Consider the following 18184-nt stretch of genomic DNA (forward strand, 5'->3'; position numbering starts at 1 on the left):
TCTCCAAGAAAAAATGTTCCAAGTGTAGGAGATGCTCTTAAGATGTCCTGTAAGATTTCCTGTCATCTCACTCCATCCTTGCTCACAATCCATTTTAAGGCTGTGACCTGGATGAGCATCTTTAGGATGTACCTTTCAGACACATGGTTTTTAACCACCTGCCCCTCCCTCCTGAATGGTTTGGGAAAATGATGCAGTACAGAGCTCTTTCATCAAGCCAGCACAAATTATGAAGTGAACCCTTTTGATGAAAGGCTGCTTTAATGTTAAGGACACAGGGGCAGCACCTCAGAGCCTTGTCACCCAGGGCTGCACTGGCACTTGAAGCTGACCCTGTTCTGGAATCCAGAAGCATCCCTGCAGTTAATGACAAAGAACAGGAGCTGTGGGCACAAGCACAAGACTGCAGCAGTTGCCACCTTCAGCTCCAAGCCTGAGACAGGGCAAGTTGCTGTCACCTTCCCCTCAACCCAAAAAGCAACTATTTACAATTTAAGTGAATATAGAAGTATTTTATTGAACATTCAAACTTCATTAAGACATGTGCAATATGGCAAATTTTACTGGGTTTAACCCTAACTAAGACAATAGTATGATTGCTTGCTTGCTGGGGCTTAGCAACAGGGTCCAGATCACACTTACCACTAATTAAATACTTTATTGAATAAATACATATGAAACAAAAATGCATTTTAATGCTCTTATAAAAGTTTAGAGATTTTGAAAGGCCTTTCCAATTTAATCTTAGGTGTAAGTACATACAATAAAGGAAGGTAGGCTAGTTTAACATAATTGGCTGACTTTATACAGCACTTATATCTTTTAGTCCATAAGTAAATTATTAAACGATAAAGAACATCTAATACAACCACTTCTATTGAACTAGGAAATAAATTTCTAATAAAGAAAAAATTTACAGACCCCATGACTTTCCACCCAACCCCAACAGTCTAACCCTAAAGTGGACAAAGCCAATGGCTTTCCCCACAAGAGCTCACGACAAAAAGTCGCTTCTCTTATCAAAAATCTGTATTTCTGATCCGTAATGAGCATTGAGACAAGATTCAATGTATCCCCAAGGAAAGAAGCACAATGCGCGTTGTGAATCGCCTATTCAGCAACAGCGAGCACTGGATTCACAACCACCTCATCCCGGGGATTAAATGAGATCAGCCACATTCATCGGCATCTCCTCCACTGTAGTATTGTAGAAAGTCTCAATGTCTCGCAGGATCCTCTTGTCCTCTTCAGTGACAAAATTGATAGCCACGCCTTTTCTGCCAAAGCGACCACCCCGGCCAATTCTGCACAAAAAGCAAGCACATTTACAGAGGTTAACCTCGCCCATCTGCTTTACATGTCTGCAAGATCCATTCTTGGCTGCTGCTCTTATCTGCCACTGGCCAGTCTATGCTGCCTTATGAGGGCTAGCTGCCACTCAAGTCACAGCTGGTCAGGAAAAACCAGCAGCTGGTGCCAGCAGCACAGCAGGTCCATTCCGTGGCAGGCAGCAGTGCACACAGGGTTACTCTTTGGCTGCAAAATAAGATCTTCATTTAATGCTTGGTGCTGTGTTCTGAAGTCCTGGGTCAGCAGCCTCTCTTCCCCTCTGTTCAACTACATACCCACCCCTCATGCATCCATTCCCAAGCACAGAGCACACGCTGTTGTTTAACAGTCAGACTGTTACTAAGTTATATCCAATTTCATCCAGTAACATGGAACAGCACACTTAATTTCAGAATTTTAATTCAGCCTAACTGTTTCCAGTGGGAAAACTTAGGGTTTGGTTTGTTGGTTTTCTTTAGAGAGTAATATTCAAGTTCAACACTTTTGTTTAAGCCCACATCAGTCACTGACACATCAGTGCATGCGGTTTAGTTACACCCACTGTGAGCTCAATCTTCCTACTGACTGCACAATAGAGCACCTTGCCAGCAAGAGCTAAATACACAGAAAGGGCTCACAAAACTTAGGGGATAATCATGACAAAATAAATAAATAAATACCAACTCGCTCTTTATTCAAACTGTGCCGCTTACGAATCCGCGTCCTAAATTACGTCAACGTCGTTTCTGAGCACCATCTTGTGTCATCAACTGCTGCTATCGACTCCTGTATTTTTTTACATCAAGTAACAAAGCACAGTTTACTTAATTTAGGGACAATCACTAGAAGCACTTAACTAAACCTAGGGAAACAAAACTCAAATTGCTACCGGAAGACACACACCACAGAGAAGAATCCCACTAAGGAGCCACCAAGAGCAAACATGGCAAACGCAACATGGACACAGCTGAACCTCCACAATCAAAGGCAGCCCTGCAAGCTAGCGCTTGTCACTGAGCAGCAGTAACTCCAGATCAGCCAAAATCCAGCTCCAGCTGACCCTGCTGTCAAGATGCTGCACCAGTAAAGGTGTCATACATCACAGCCTATGTGACACAAGGCAGTTGCTGGTATTTTCCCCACAACTCCAAGGTCCCTCAGTTACCACTGAGCCTGTTAATGTATCTAAGTTTTCCCACTGCTTTAAGTGTTCAAAATGTTCTGATCCTCCCTTGTTTCAGAACCACTGCTGTGCAAGGCAGGGTTTTTTAAAAGCCAATCCAGAAGTGGGGTTTTATTCCCACTAGCTCTGAGAAGTTTATGCATGGATGCTAACACCTCTGGTTAGGTAAGGACTACAGGATCAGGTGAGGAGGGTGTGTGCCAATGCCCACATCCAGCACAGCACAGGGACTGACTGGGGGCAGAGCCAACTGACCTGTGAATGTAATTCTCACGATTGGTGGGCAGGTCGTAATTGATAACCAGGGACACTTGCTGCACATCAATGCCACGAGCCTGCAAAGCAAAACCAAGTCTTTAATGCAAGTCAGGGGCTATTTCCAAACTTATCTATCTTGGGCATTTGTCAACCATATCATTAGTTATGTACTACAACTGTGTAGTCCATAGTGGAGCATGGTCTTTTCTGTTCCAAAAAGCTCCCAGCAGTTCAGGTTACAAAAACCATCACTGAATTATGAAGCTTTTGGGACACGGCTGTAACAGGAACATGTTCAACAGAAAATGCTCACCAGCAAGTCAGTAGTGATCAGGACACGGCTGGACCCTGATCTGAACTCTCTCATGATAACATCCCGTTCCTTCTGGTCCATGTCACCATGCTGCAGAGGTAAAACAGAACTGCAGTTAGTACCAATGCTCATTAACTCTAATGCTCCATACCAGAATATCCTTTAAAGAACAAAGGCATGTATGAAACCCAGCGTCCCTACCTGCTGTGGGAACGAAGCAGGTAGGGATAGAAAGGAAACATTTTACTTTAAGCAGGGGGAACGATAATACAGCACTGCACAGCTATATTATAACTTTCCTGCTTTTCACTGATATCCCCTCATCACCATTTCTTTTCCAGTAAATACACAGCATTTCAAAGTGATTTGAAGTAGCAATTCTTACCAGAGCTGAGACTGTGAAGTCCCTGGCATGCATTTTCTCAGTAAGCCAGTCTACTTTTCTCCTTGTATTCAGGAAAATAACAGCCTGTGTAATGGTCAGTGTCTCATACAGATCACAGAGAGTATCCAGCTTCCATTCCTGAACAAAACAAAGATAATCAGAAAATGCATTGTGACCAACAGCTCAGTACATAACACAAACTTTAAATGAAGAAAAGAACTCAAATACAAGTGATTAAAACGTGCTCTGGCACACAATTACATTTACTATAACCTAGAAACTAATTCAAGTTTTTGCATCAATTGTGGCACCAGATCTTCAGACACAGGACACTGGACATTAAGAAAGAGGTCCACCCTAGTCCTTTTCGATCTAGTGCATAGTTTTTCTCCTTCCTGCATTTACTCTACTAGCATTATTGCAGAAACTAAAGCTGAGCCTTGGTTTCTGCAATTTTAGCACAGTGCTTTAACAAGAAGGTGAAAAAACCCTAACTCCTCCTGCCAGAGCAAGTATAACCAATACCTACCTCTCTCTCAACATTAATGTAGAACTGCTTGATACCCTCCAAAGTCAGTTCTTCCTTCTTCACCAAAATACGGATGGGATCTCTCATGAACTTTTTGGTCACTTCCAACACATCCATCGGCATTGTAGCTGACAGCAACACAACCTAAAATATATTACTCCATGTTAACACAGTACAACGATTTTCATTTGTACAACTCAGTTTTCAGCCACACTATAACAAAATCTGCATGCATTCTACCATGTAAAAAGCTTTTTTTACCTGGATGTTTGTGCTTAGTTTTTGAAAGATCTCATAAATTTGATCCTTAAATCCACGGCTCAACATTTCATCAGCTTCATCCAGAACAAACATTTTGATCCATTTTGGTGCTGTTGGAAAAAAAGCATCTCATGAAGTTTCAGAAATACACAATCCTTTAGAAATATCATGCTTCTGCACTATAAGCTTTCCAGCACAATTCTCTACAGTGACAACAATTACACTATAAAACTCTTAGTGAGTATGAGGCTTTCATTGATAATTTGTAAGCAAATGCACAGTGAGATTCATACTTACAAAGATAGCGCCTGTTCAACATGTCAAACACACGCCCTGGAGTTCCCACCACGATGTGTGGAGCCTCAGCCTGGAGCTTCTGCATCTCATTGCGCACATTTGTACCACCAATACAAGCGTGGCATGTTGCTCCCATGTAGTCTCCAAGGGCCAGGATTACCTTCTGAATCTAAAGCAGAACCTTCCATTAGTAGTTCGTAGGACAGTAAAGCTTTAGCCTCATTATCACTGGCTTTTATGGACTTTGGAAGCCAAGACATCAAACGGACTATGGAGCTTTCGGTATGAGAGCTGCTAAAGACTTTGCTGAACTTCCCATAAATGGTATCTAGAAACCACAAGGCAGAGGGACACCTGAGTTACAGTTACTGGTGGAATTTGCTGTTCTGAGTGACTGCCATGAGACAATTACTAAGCTGAGAGCAGGGCCACCAGAAGTGAGCTCAAGCTCTAAGCTGCTCAGGCCTGCATGATAAGTACCCGGGACACTCCTCTGAATACTCTCCAAGGGCACCACTATAGGCCAGGTTTTAAATCAAGTCTCACCTTAAAACCTCTAAAGTAGAACTAAGGCATAACATTGTCATCAAAGGGCCTTATTCCAATGATTTGTCTTCTGTCAGATTTAGTAGGTTCAGTTTTACCCTGAAGAATTGTCACCTAGCACTGGCATTTCAGTATCGTCTAGTTGAAAATTACTTTAGTTTTCTACTTTAGAGTTCGTTCAAGACTCAATTAAGAAAGACCTTACATTACTGATACACTTATCCTAAAAATACAAGTATTCTTGAAGTTATTACCACACACCCACTTAGTGTAACAAAATACCAAGCCTTGAAAGCGAGAGACATGCAATTATGTTGTGAGGAAAACATACAAAGATAAAAAACCATTTAAGTAACCAAACGTGCACTGCAGTTTTCATGTTGCACAACTGCATTAAAGTTTGAACAGCTTCCAAACACGTAAATTTTTAGTTTCCACTCAGAACACTGTGCTTTAGTAATTGTGTTTTTCCACTGAAGATGCTCCCTCCTGCACCCCTGCCCCAGCACATCCTCCATGTGCACCAACTCAGCTATTTAAGGAGGCAGAGAACATGTGGGACAGAAGCCAGTTTGCATTACTGCAAACAAAAAGGGTTCTGAATGGATATTAATTACAGCCCCGTAAGAAGTCTGGTAATGTCTCACAGTTGTGAAACCTGAAATCTATGCAACACACAGTTTTTCGTTTTTTTTTTTTTTTTTTTTTTAAACTACACTATCAATACCTGTTGAGCCAGTTCTCTGGTAGGGGCCAATACTAGTGCCTGGGACTCCTTGAGATCAATCTCCAACTGCTGCAGGATGGAAATAGCAAATGTGGCTGTCTTGCCAGTACCTGACTGAGCTTGAGCAATCACATCATACCCTAAAAAAAGTAGGATACACATTTACTGCTCCCACACGGGTCAATCATGTTAGTTTTACTCAATTCCCCTTGAAGTAAGTGATCAGTACTAAAGAGTTCTCTCCATTTCAGGTCAGTCCCGAAAGATGGTGTACCATCATATCACTTGTTCAATGAAGATTAAAAATAGTTATTACTGCCACTAATGAAACAATATACGCATTTAACAATGCTTTCCTAATTATCCAATGTTGATATTAATGAATTTACTGCATACCTTTGATGCATGGAATAATAGCCCGCTGCTGAATAGCTGAAGGCTTCTCAAAACCATAAGCGTAAATGCCCCTTAGAAGGGATTCTTTTAAATTCATATCATCGAAATTGTCAACAATCTCATTCCAATTGCTCTGTAATAAAGAAAGAATAATGATGATAAAAACAATTCCAATACCCCCGTCCATCAGTGAATAAATTCTGAGGCCAGTTTTTAAGTGCTCACCTCGATGACACCATCGGGCTCCATTCCCTCTGGGCCGCCATGGTCTCTGCCATAAAAGAAACACGCCGTTAGCACAGGAGCCACCACGCAAAACCGAACTGCCCCCTCGGCTGGGAAAGCGGCAGAACCCGTGACAGATCATTCCAGCAGCCGCTCGGACCTTCTGCCAATGGACAAACCCCTACCCTTCTTCCTCAGTGGCCTGGGCGCCACAGCGGGAGCCCGACGCCGCGGGAATGGGCGCACCGAGGCGCGTTCCCGCGGCGGCGCGCGGAGGGCGGGCGCGCTCCCGGCGCTGCAGCGGATCCCCCCGCCCCGCCCCGCCAGGGAACTCTCGCGAGAGCTCCACCCCTGGGATTGCGCAAACCGGGCGCTGCGGGCGGACGGCGCCGGGCGATCGCCGGGGTGGGGGAGGGGGCTCATCCTCCCCCCGCAAAAAATGTCATGGTCGCGCCCTCAGCGCGGCCCGAAAAGCCGGGCCGAACCCATGGCGCGAGGGAGAAAAGATTGTAAAAAAAAAAAAAATGCACGGAAAGGCATTTAAAAATTTCAATTATAACAGAGCTGTACATGATTTAATTTTGAAAAAGTCCTTCTCAGGGCTGACTAGATCGCTAAGAAAGCCAGTAACGAAAATCGAGCCCCGGGGACTAGCGCTAAACCGTTGCTGAACCGCGAGCAAGGGGAGCGCAGAGACCGAAACGTCTAGAACGGGAGGGGCCAGAGCAAAGGGCTGACTGACCACAGCACCCTGCCTCCCCCAGGGCTCCCCGGCTCCCACCCCTCCACCTCTTTCGACATTTCCTCTGTCCCCAGCTGCCCCCGCATAACCCACGAAGCCCGTAAATAAGGAAAAAAAGCCCAGGCCCTCGCCATACCTGCTATAATCAGCGGAGCCCCCTGACATGTTCCGATCACCAGCTCTGTCCTCAACTGAAAAGGCAAGCCGTCCGCGGCGCCCGCCTTATATACCCGCCCTGCGGCCGGACTCGTTGCGCTCTGCTCTGCGCATGGATATATGCCTTATGCCACACGCAAAAAAGCACGAATCCCTTCGGATTAAGCCCTCTGTCCCAAGAGATTCCCTTTACGCGACTTTTTTCGTTAATCCGAAGGTTGTGTATGAACCTCTGGGGTCTGCGAGGTTACGTGGAACATGGAACTACTTTTTTTGTCAGATGGCGGAAGGATATTGCACCATTGAGTGCGTCACAGCGCCCCACTCCTTCCTCCCTCTGCCTCCCCTTCCCCCCGCGCGCACGGGGTTTCCCGGCCGGTCCCTGCTGCAGCGCGGGGCGGGAGGGGCAATGGCGGCGCCGCTGTGGCTGGGCCGAGGGGACAGCGAGTGGCCCTGGGGCGGCATAGCGGCCCCTTGCCTTGGCCGCCTTTCCCCCACAGCATTCGTTGTTTTTAAAGCCCTGGAGTCGGGGGGGGGGGGGGGGGGGGGGTGACAGGAGAGAGAAAGAAGCTTCCTCGGGCTGGTGGCCGCGCATCCGCCCCATCCCCACACAGAAATGGCTCCCGCCTCCTCCTCCTCCTCCTCCTCCTCCTCCTCCTCCTCGTCCCAGACAGGCGAAACACACCCCGAGCTCTCCCCCTGTACTCCCGGAGCCGGGGCAGCCGTGGTGATGAGGGGGCAGCGCTGGGAGCTCAGGGAGAGGCCCTGAGGCGAGGGGGGCAGATGGAGGCCCCGGGCTCACACCCGGTGCAGGCCCGTGCCTCAATCCCGCAAACGTGCTCAAAGCGCTAAGGGTGGATCATTCCTGAAGGGGATGCAGGAGTATTTGTAGGGGATAGGTTAGGTGGTCCTCGGAGTGCTGCCATAAGCGCGGTGCTGTGATGTGCTGCAGATCGCAGTACAGCGGTGTCCACGAAAAAACCTGCCAAGAATGATATAAAGGTTAGTGCAGTCCAAAATAAGGCACTACGAAAACTGTTACTGTGCAAACCGATTTCATGGTTATGCCCAACGCTTTCATACTGTGCAGGAAAAAATATCAATCATTTTAGTACTCTTTTCAGGTTTCACAATAATCTATTAATCAGTATTATGGAGGCAAGTAGTAGCAATTATAAGCAATAATTTTGTGCCAACTTTGTGTGGTTTATGTGTATCACTGTGCAATCTGTTTCCATAGTGATTATATATGAAGAAATGGAGGCAGTGCTTGAAAAACTCAACCCTTTATTTGTCTAGAATATTGTAAATTGTCTAGAACCATCTAGAATATCCATAAAGGGAACCTCTCAAAGACTGCATATACCTTGACTCTTCCTGTAGTAGCATTTGTTGGGGCAATATTATCTGTAGAAATAGTACAACTTACCACTATCCCGGCAACATTACATAAATGCAGCTCCACTGTGAGCCCATCCTAATGCTCACAAGTTTTTTCTTTCCATCCCTGCTGGGTAGAAAATATTGAGGAGATTCCTTGTGTTTGCAGTTCGGATAGACACACAACAATAGCCAGAGGCCTTTTAAATGAATGATGCCAGTTTGTGTGGACTGTTAACCTCTGGTTGAAAAACAAACAGGATGGGCTGAAGAAAGAATGTGAAGACAGATTTGGGCTGGCATGGTTTGATTTCCCTCTGCAGTGAAAGTGATTTGAGTCTAAATGGAGGAATAACACTACTGAATATTTGTTAAGGACCTTGAATGTTTATTAAGAAAGCTGTTGAATTTGATTTGATGAATATTTTTAGTCAAGTACTGCATTTAAGTCTTAGTACATTTGCAAATCTGAGAGGAAAAGATACTGAGAGGTGAGAATTTCAGGAAGGGGAGCCATCATTCTTCACAGACCTGAAATGGCATCTCAGAAACAAGTATGTATCTTTTCCAATAAAGAAATCAGTGTCATTTCAGATTACCCATGTGTTCAGATCAGATTTGAAACAGTTTTCCAGTAACAAGGCTTTTCTGGCTTTCTTTAAGGAGAAATTGTTCTCATCACTCTCACTTGCCGCAAATCTTGTTTTACTCTGCTTGGCCAAACTTCATTCTGTTAAAAAAACAAAAAAAAACATAGAAAAAATTTTAATTATTCAATCAAGGGGGACAGTTTTTAAAATCTGTCTTGTTATTTATTGGCTAAAATAATGGGGAGTCCCTTGATTAGATGTCAATCCTTCTTGGCCTTAGGCAACTACAGAGCCAAACGGGTCCCCCCCCACACTCCTGAGCACTGGCCTTTATTGAAGAGCTTGAAATTTCTCTGTCTCTGAAGGTTTTGTTAATTTCTGATATATAAAGAAAAGCCTGTGAGCAGACTGGTATCTGCTGTCATGTGTTCATGGCAGAGTTTTGTCAGTCTGACTGAATTATTTGGTCACATTTGCTTGGGTTTGTGGTTGTTTCAATGCAGTGACACTCCTTGGTCCAGTGGCCCCCTGTCAGATGCCCTGTTTGCCTTCAGTGTTGTACAACTGGAACAATGAAATTATGATTTAAGAAACAAATCATCAGCTCCCACATATTCATATGGATGTTGCACGTTAAGGTATATGAGGAAAGGAGCCCAGTGTTTCCTCCAGTGCAAATCGTTGACTTCTTTCACCAAACGAAAAGATGAAAAAAAATTTTGTTTCATAAACTTCAAGCAAATGGTTGGAAACACAGAATCAGTCTTCTCTTTTTGTGAAACAAGATAGCCAGGCTTCTTGAACTAGCAATGACCCCTGACTGTACTAGAAGAAAAAATCCTACATTTTATACCCTTTAAAACCCATGTACAATGTTTGAGAAATCTCTCTGGTTACTGTAGTGCAACCAGCCTTTTCATGTGATTTCATATCTACTTTGTGTATTTTTGGCTCAATGCTAGCCACACTCTGCCTGGAATTATTCGTGTTCTGAACAGGAAGCATCAAACTCAGAGGTGCCAAAAAGTCAAAATCTGTCACTGACAAAAATCATGTACTGACACTGGGATTTCTTGGGGTCCCCTGGCTTTAAATCTGATTAAGTTTTTTAGAGCAGCCTCAACTGAAAACTTGCTCCCCAAGGACCAGGTCATGTTATCATCAGGCAGAAGAGATTCCAAGAAGACACTAAATTTTATGTCTGTGCTGCTAAAGATAGGATCCACAGCCACATATATATATACACCTAAAATACTTCTGTAGATGTTTCCCAAAAAGACAATCCCAGTGAATCATGAGCTCTTTAGTGAGAGTGAACATAATAATACATTTATTAACAGGGGTAACAGATGGACTAGCTGGTTTAGCAGCTGGGTTTCCAGTGATTATTCATGCCAATTGAAGTAAGGAATGACGTATCTAAAGAAAGCAGGAGGAGCTGACACCTCCTGAAACTGAGCACCAGTTGAGCAATCCCTGCTCACCAATATTCTGCCAAAGGTGATGGCACAGTTTGCAGTAGGAAATCTCAGAAATCTCCTTTTTAATAATCTCATGCCATAGTTTGAATTTGCCATGAAACTGCCAGGTACTTCACAGGAAGCCTGCAAGATCCCAGAGTTCTTTTCCTGCATTTGCTAGTCTGGTGCCACAGTTCAGACTGTGTATTATTTGATTGCTGTGGCTGGCAGGGCAAGGAAGATGATGGTAAACAGACAGAGTTTGCTCACCGTGGGTCATGGTAAGGGTCAAGATGATCTGTGAGGGTGTTGTTATCAAGAAGTAATGTTTTCAGTTCTTCAGTCCCAAAGGATCCTTAAAGTGTGCTTCCTCAGATGTAGGAGTGGGTAGAAAAGGTTGTGGAAAAGGTCCAGGGGAGAAAGTCAGTCCAAATTCCTGGAGTCCCATGTTTGTTATTTAAATGCAGTCAGGGTGTAATTAATGCTAGCAAGCATTTTTGGTCACTCCATTGGAATTGCAATCTAAAAAAGCTGAACAATAAGAATTTATAAGATACAGTGTTTTTAATGAGTTGAGAATGCTGGCTTTGTATTCTGTAGTACGTCAGTGTAATCTGAAATGCACATTATGATGACTTTAGTACATTGGGTTGTTAAGCTTGCTTTGTCATCTTTTTTTAAAGGTATTTTACAACTTTGTTATGTTTTGACAGATATTTCTAGTCTTTGTAGTCAGATTTGTGTTGTGAAATCTCAATGATGTCCCTGTTTGAGTGAATTGAAATTACATCCAGAATTTCCTCTCCCTGTCCAAGTTCTGTCTCACTGAATAGTTGTGCACGAGGCCTAAAAGGAACATGCTCAAAGATGCTTAAATTATTTAGGTGCCAAGCACTAGGGAAAGCCAGTGGGATTTAAATGCTTTGGTTGATTTAATTGTCCCACATGCTCAGTCTGATCAAGATACTCAGGCTTGTGCAGAGGATGTGGGGTGGACGGGCCTTTTGCTGCCCAGCTGACTCACTTGTCTGAAATGTCTGCGGGGTGGTTCTGGCTTGTGCTACCTAATTGCTTGGAGCAGGTCTCCAAAGAGTCTTCCTGCTTCAGTTGGGAATGGTTTTGTTTCTTTGCTTAACTTCTCTCATTCACAGTTAGATTTTTTTCTTGCTTATGATAATTCATTAACCTGTTTAAGACTAATTTACTTGGTTTTGGGTTTGTTTTTTTTTTTTAAGAAACATCAAAGTGTGTGAATTTAATCTTTCAGGTTATTCATCTGTTAATTCATCTCCTCTTAGAGTTTGAAATTCAGACTCATAGTGACCCTCCTGCCTTCAGAGGTTTGGAGTTATTTGTTTCTTATTTCTTACTCTGGAATAATGAAGTTCTCGCTGAATTTTTAAGAAATATGGTATTTCTTTTTATACAGTGGGACAATTCTTGTAAACTGCTGCTGAAAAGGAAGCAGCAGAAGTGCTCTGAGCCCTCAGAGGAACCTTGGTTTCTCAGCCCTCTCCCAGGGGGGTCAAAAAATCTAAAGATCTAAGGGAAGTTAATCACTACTTATTTTAATAATGGGTGTAGTTTCGGTCAAAACTTTATATTTGTGAAATTTTTCCTTTTACTTTGGTTTCCATTTGGTTGGTCTACTAATAAAAAACCGGTTAATTCTAGCAAGTCAGCATTTAATTTCTTAGTGGAAGTATGTAAATTACTGTTAATTCTTTAAATGAGCGTAACATAAGAAAACTGTCATATGGAATCACTTATGGTGGTCTTGTAATTTTAGTAACAATTCTGGTAATAAGAAGAATGTTGGCACAATAAAATCTTAAACCAAATACTTGAAACAGAAATATGCTTTTCTATCTATGATTTTTGTAGTCATCCAGTCCTCTTTGCACACTATAAAACCCAATAATTACAGTTTTATGTCTTGAATGTTCTTCTTGATTGAGCATTTAGATTCTGTTTCCAAGTTTTCAAGGTTTGTAGTCAAGCCCAGGACATGAAATCAGCTTAGCTCTGTTCCTCCGTTGTGTCGAGGACTCCTGGTGTGACCACAGACTGAATTTTTAGCACTAAAATTGAGCAGATGATATCTATTAGACTTGCTATTGACTTTTATTGGAATGAGAGTTCTTTCTGCTCTTCAGTTTTCTTCTCTGTAATGTGGGAGTGATGTTACTTGCCTCAGAGCTTATGTGTGGACAAATCCTTGAAGAATGTGGGGATCAGTAATCGAAGGAGGCCTAGAAATCTTTGATAGAAGTTGCAGGCTACTTTCAGGGTAGAGTTCGTTCTTTATATTACAAAAGTAAATAAAGCTGAGAGATGAATCAGGTAGCAGATGATAACATCCTGACACAGTTGTGGGTAACATTTATGAAGTCATGAAATACTGTATGTCGTATATTTCTGTGAGACAATCTGCAAAGAACATTTTTTCCAGTTCTGAAAGAAAGGTAAATGTAACCCTGTGCATTATTATAAAGAAAACCATTTTCCTTCTGCTATTGGTTAGCCTTCTCTACACATCATTCATTCTCATTATTATACAAATTTGCAAAATCCACTGACACTGCTTGAGTTTTTTAATTGCTGATTTCAGTTGGTTAAGTTTTGGAATAGCCATGACAGGCAGACTTATGTCTGTATTTAATTTGAGTACCTTTCCTTATTGGTAAAAACCTTGAGTGTTATCTGCTTTATATGAGGAAGTAGTGCATGGAAGCCAAATCCAAGGTGAAAACACCAAAAAGGCCAAGCAGGTCTTTGACTTTTACAGGGGTAAAGTCACGGGACCATTTGTGGTTAAAAAAATCCTAATCTCTAATGTATAGTGTAGACATGTGTACCTTGACAGAGCCCTGTGTCCTGCCTGGTGACAGCAGTGAGCCGTGTGACTCTGTCCCCATCCCAGTCACACTCTGGGACTGCAGAGCAAACACTCCGCGCCTTCCAGAGACTGTGTGCACCACTCTGACCTAGGAGGGCCTGTCTCAAACTAGTGACAACAAAATATCTGGTGTTATCAGCTGATACAGCATTGCACAGAGAGCTTTGCTGTGAGTGTATTTATTGTCACAATATTTCAGATGTGTATGCCCCCAAGCAGTAAGACATCACAGAAATTATTTCATTTTTCCATAACAGAAGCTCTTTCAGTCCATATCCAGTGCTGCATATTAACTGCATTCTCTTGTTTCTTCTCTGTCAGAGCGTTTTAACCTTCACAATAGTATTTTGCATTTTATAGAGCTTGTTATAACATGTAAAAGTTAACAATAAAGCTTATTTTTTATTGTCATTATAAAATGAGAAGTGTGATCAGAGGTCTTGGCCTCAAGGTAAATCTTAATTTCTACAAACTGAAAGTTTCCTACTGAGCTTTACTTTTCATAAGAAAATTGAAACTGTTCATTTCTTCAGGTAACTATAGCTCAGATTCTCCAAGTTTTGTTTCTGTCACTGATACTGGCACACTGTGAAACAATAAATGTGTGGTTTCAGCTTTGTGCCCTTCTTTCATCTCTTTATAAAATGGAAATGATTCTCTCTCTTTGAAGAATCTCTTCAATCATAAACTGACTAAAGCTGAGACTGATTGCTTTGTGAGCTGTGCTTTAGCCTGCGAAGCAGCCAGCACAGTGTGGGGAAAAGTTTAAAAGATGTTTAAAAAATTAATCAAGATTAACATTGTGACTTGTTTAATCATTTTATTTGTTTTCTTAATCCTTCTGAGATTTTTTTGAATGAAAAATATAACTCTTCCAAGGCTTTTCTCTTTTAACAGTGTTAGAGATGCATGTTCTTCTTGTGGTCAAGTCTGAATTGTGTGCCCATGGAGCTGAAGTGCCAAATGAGCTGCTAAATGTAACTGCTCTGGTTTTGGGGGTTTTGTTTAGTGCTGGGAAGCCCCTGTGGGCCAGTCCTTAGCCCCAGCTGTGCTCCACCCCATCCCAGAACACTATTCTGTATTATTTTGTGTGCCAACTGAATAAATGCCAGATGAGACAAAAATGAGCATGTGAGGTGCTGGATTAGTAAGGAATTCAGTGTTTTCCTCTCAGGCTGTGCCCAGGAACACCTGCCCCTGTTCTCCATGTTTTCCGGCAAGCGTGGACACAGAGTGCTGCAGGCACAGACAGGATGCAGGTGATCCCTTTACTTCTGCCAGGAGTAACTGTGGTGTTGCTCATGCCTGTCGAGGACATGCACTTTAACACATCATGTCACAGCAATTGGCAGTGGCCAGAAACCTTTGTTCTTTACACAGCCGGAGAGAGAAATGCGAGTTCGTGCTGAATTGCAGGAATATATCGATTCATTTATTTTGTGCATGTGATAAATTGATTAGATTATAAATTACTGGCAGTTTTCTGCAGTGTATAGAGAGAATGTATGTGCCTCTATTCAAAGTATTTTTATCTTGTGCTTTAATTTAAGAGCTCCTGATAATAATTGTTTCTGAGTCTTAAGTAGTTGGGTTTTTTGCTATCATATTCAGCATTTATTTGTAGCTCATTACTCTGATTAATTTAAAAGTAACAAAGTAAGAAATCAGGAAAATCCTAATTTCAAAGCAGGCAGGTACTTTGGTGCTCAGGAACTACCCAATTACTGGTAGTTCTTCTTTCATTGCCTTTTTTTTTTTTTTTTTTTTTTTCCTCTCAGGTCTGTGTTACCATTTCTAAATGTATTCTGATATATACTTTTCCATAAATTACAAGACTGCAGGATTTTGTATGCCATTATTTCCTTTATTTCAGTGGGATTTAAAACAATTAAAGCACTGATTTAATTTATGTACTAGTAACAAATAAAGACTCAGTAAATGACAAATTCTGAGAGGACTTTATTTGGATATAATACTGTGTATATCTTAAGCTCAGAATTCTCTTTTTTCACCTTTCTGTCCAATAAAGCTGAGTTATCACAAAGATGATTTTACAGTTAATTACCCAAAAGGAGTTCTCTGATTTCCTTTAATATTATTCATTTGCATTGCTAATAATTATCTCTTCTGGAAATACAACTTTGTACCCCCAGGACAAATTTTTCTGAAATAATTGTGGACTTGTGTTTACTAATTTGCATCACATCAGAATTGTCTTTGCTGATTTCCTGGGCTAACAGACTGTGTATCTCCATGCAGAAGGAAGGAGAGTGAAGTGAGAACTGTAAAGGACTGCTGCTTCAGAACTGCTGTTGCCATAGAGCTGCTAACGAGGAAAAAAACTGCAGCATGGATTTCTTGTGCTGTTGAAGGTAAGATGAGGGCACAGCAAAGACTGTAGGAGGGGGAGGGGAGGCGAGGCAGAGGGAGGGAGAGGAAGAAGAAAGTCTGCGTCCTTGCTGTCTAAAAAAGGAAATTCAGTGTCAGTGTTCATGAGCAGAACTGCTGGTGCAGAAGAACAAAGCTATCTCAGTTGTTTAGGGTAGCAGGAGTGATGAGCAAGCAAGCACACTCCCTTGCTTTCAGGAGGAAATGCTGCAAAGAAAGGAGGGAGAAGAGTGACTTTTTCCTTTAGAAAATACTCACTGCTGCTTCAAGGTAGCTGCTTTTTGATACTACTTTGGCATTAACGTTATTACCCTGGGTAAAGACAGCCATGAAAAATCTCAGTAGGGAGATAAACAAGAAGAAAAAGTGATGGTAAAAATTCAGATAACCTTGAGCTGATGAATGCAATTTGTATGTATTAAAATGTCTCAGTTGTTACATTCAGCTGTGCAGTGTCAAAATGCAAGTGAAATTATGTTTTTTATGGTAAGATTTTTGTGATATGTTGATGTGGTATCAACCTTTTATCAATGGTCTTTTGTCTCCTGTTATCTAAGTAGATGCCTTTTGAGTGGAAATGTATAAGAAATAAATAAAAATTAATATTAGAATACTCAAGCATACTGACTATAGAACCAACATCACACATGCTTTCTCTGGGATCTCTTTAATGGGGTGAGCTTTTAGGACTTCAATATCCTTGCAGATTTATCTGCAACACATTCATGCAAAAGCTGCTGCTGCTGTTTCTACATCTGTCTATCATGTTACATATTTTTGCTATCCTTGACCAGCTCCTTCTCCCAGTCCTTAGGCTGTTTCTGAGGCAGCTGAACCCGTGTGCCCTGCACAGCAAAACCAGCACACCTGCCATGTTTGCACGGTGGGGCCTTGAGGAGAATAAAACAAACTGTGGAGGCAGCGATAACACTGTCTTCGCTCTGTTGATACTCCTGTGTTGATATTGCTTAACCATCTGTTTGCTGTGTTATTGAGTGTGCTTGGAGAGATCAGCCCTTTCTCACAATTCCTTGTTTTGCACTTTACCACCATATATCAAATAGTGCTTGACTGTTCTTCTGGAGTCTGTTTGCAGTTCGGGTCAGAGTGAATTTTTTTCTGTAGCAGCTGGGTAGTAAATGAGGCTGAAAATGTTAGGGATTCAGATTTTTATTTTTAGTATTACCATTTCTCACTGTGAAATTGTTATATTTGAGTGTATAGAGGGTTTAGTCTCCTCCTCTGGACAATTGATAGTGCCTTGCTGAGTGAATAATTGTGTTAAGACTGATTTCCACAGAGCATTAGGTGCTGCATTTCAGAAGAGATCACTGAACTTCTGAGTCAAACCAGTTTGGGTTCTTCAGAGACATGAGGTGATTATTCACACAAGTATGACTGTATAATAAACACCTCTTTGTAGAATAAGTGCTAAACAAGGAATAGATGGGCCCTTTGCAGACAAAAATGTAGTTGCCTTATATAAATATTTAGTGGATGGTTAGTGCTGCAGTCTAAGATCAATGTAGTAGTAGTTCTTCATTGGCAAAGGGGTGGGCAGAAGCACAGTGTCGCTAAATGACAAGCTATTCTAATAAATTTCCGAACAGTGTGAATATTTATTTATTGGTTCCAGTTGATGGATTGATGGTGACTAGTATGTGGTTACAGTGAAAAAGAACAGAGCTACAGTAGTGCTGATACAGAAATGTCTTGAGTGCACTCACTTTATAACCTTCATATTGCTGCTGTTCCTGTGCCAAACTGTCAGCTCCAACCCACAGATCTATCAGCTTGAGTCAAAGTTTCAGAGGCATCTTGGTTGTCTTTATGATAGAAAAGCAGTTTTATGAAGCTGAACAAGACAGAGGAGTTGTTTGTAAATCTACTAATCTGTCCACATGTTTGTACTGAATTCTGAAAAAAGAGGTGGTCTTGTAGTTTATGTTTGGTTTGTTTGCTTCTTCCACCTGGTTTATGTTGTGGGAGTGATCAAGAGAAAGAGGAAATATGGCAAATATTGCCCAGAACACTCTAATTTCTGTAGTTGGGCCAGGAAAAAAAGCTGTTAAGCCACTACTGCTGCTGTGGTTAATGCCAGGACTTGCACCAATTCCCAA

The 18184-nt window shown here is 42.0% G+C and overlaps 1 protein-coding gene and 3 non-coding genes across 4 annotated transcripts; all 4 read right to left on the reverse strand.

Moving 5' to 3' along the window:
* Positions 1 to 491: 491 nt before the first annotated feature.
* Positions 492 to 7483, reverse strand: EIF4A2 (eukaryotic translation initiation factor 4A2). Its single transcript, XM_066325801.1, has 11 exons — positions 7328 to 7483; positions 6450 to 6495; positions 6225 to 6357; positions 5829 to 5968; positions 4556 to 4724; positions 4259 to 4368; positions 3998 to 4141; positions 3469 to 3606; positions 3084 to 3173; positions 2768 to 2847; positions 492 to 1304 (listed from the first exon to the last, which is right to left on the reverse strand). The coding sequence occupies exons 1-11, from the start codon at positions 7354 to 7356 to the stop codon at positions 1160 to 1162; spliced, it is 1224 nt and encodes a 407-aa protein (XP_066181898.1). The 5' UTR covers positions 7357 to 7483; the 3' UTR covers positions 492 to 1159.
* LOC136365822 (small nucleolar RNA SNORA63) lies at positions 3261 to 3388 on the reverse strand. The gene has a single exon (XR_010744422.1). It is a non-coding gene; the product is annotated as a small nucleolar RNA SNORA63 (small nucleolar RNA).
* Positions 3769 to 3949, reverse strand: LOC136365825 (small nucleolar RNA SNORA81). Its single transcript, XR_010744425.1, has one exon. It is a non-coding gene; the product is annotated as a small nucleolar RNA SNORA81 (small nucleolar RNA).
* LOC136365827 (small nucleolar RNA SNORD2) lies at positions 6045 to 6115 on the reverse strand. Its single transcript, XR_010744427.1, has one exon. It is a non-coding gene; the product is annotated as a small nucleolar RNA SNORD2 (small nucleolar RNA).
* Positions 7484 to 18184: the final 10701 nt, after the last annotated feature.

The sequence above is a fragment of the Sylvia atricapilla genome, chromosome 10 (assembly GCF_009819655.1).
Source record: "Sylvia atricapilla isolate bSylAtr1 chromosome 10, bSylAtr1.pri, whole genome shotgun sequence".
In the NCBI taxonomy this organism is placed as follows: Eukaryota; Metazoa; Chordata; class Aves; order Passeriformes; family Sylviidae; genus Sylvia; species Sylvia atricapilla.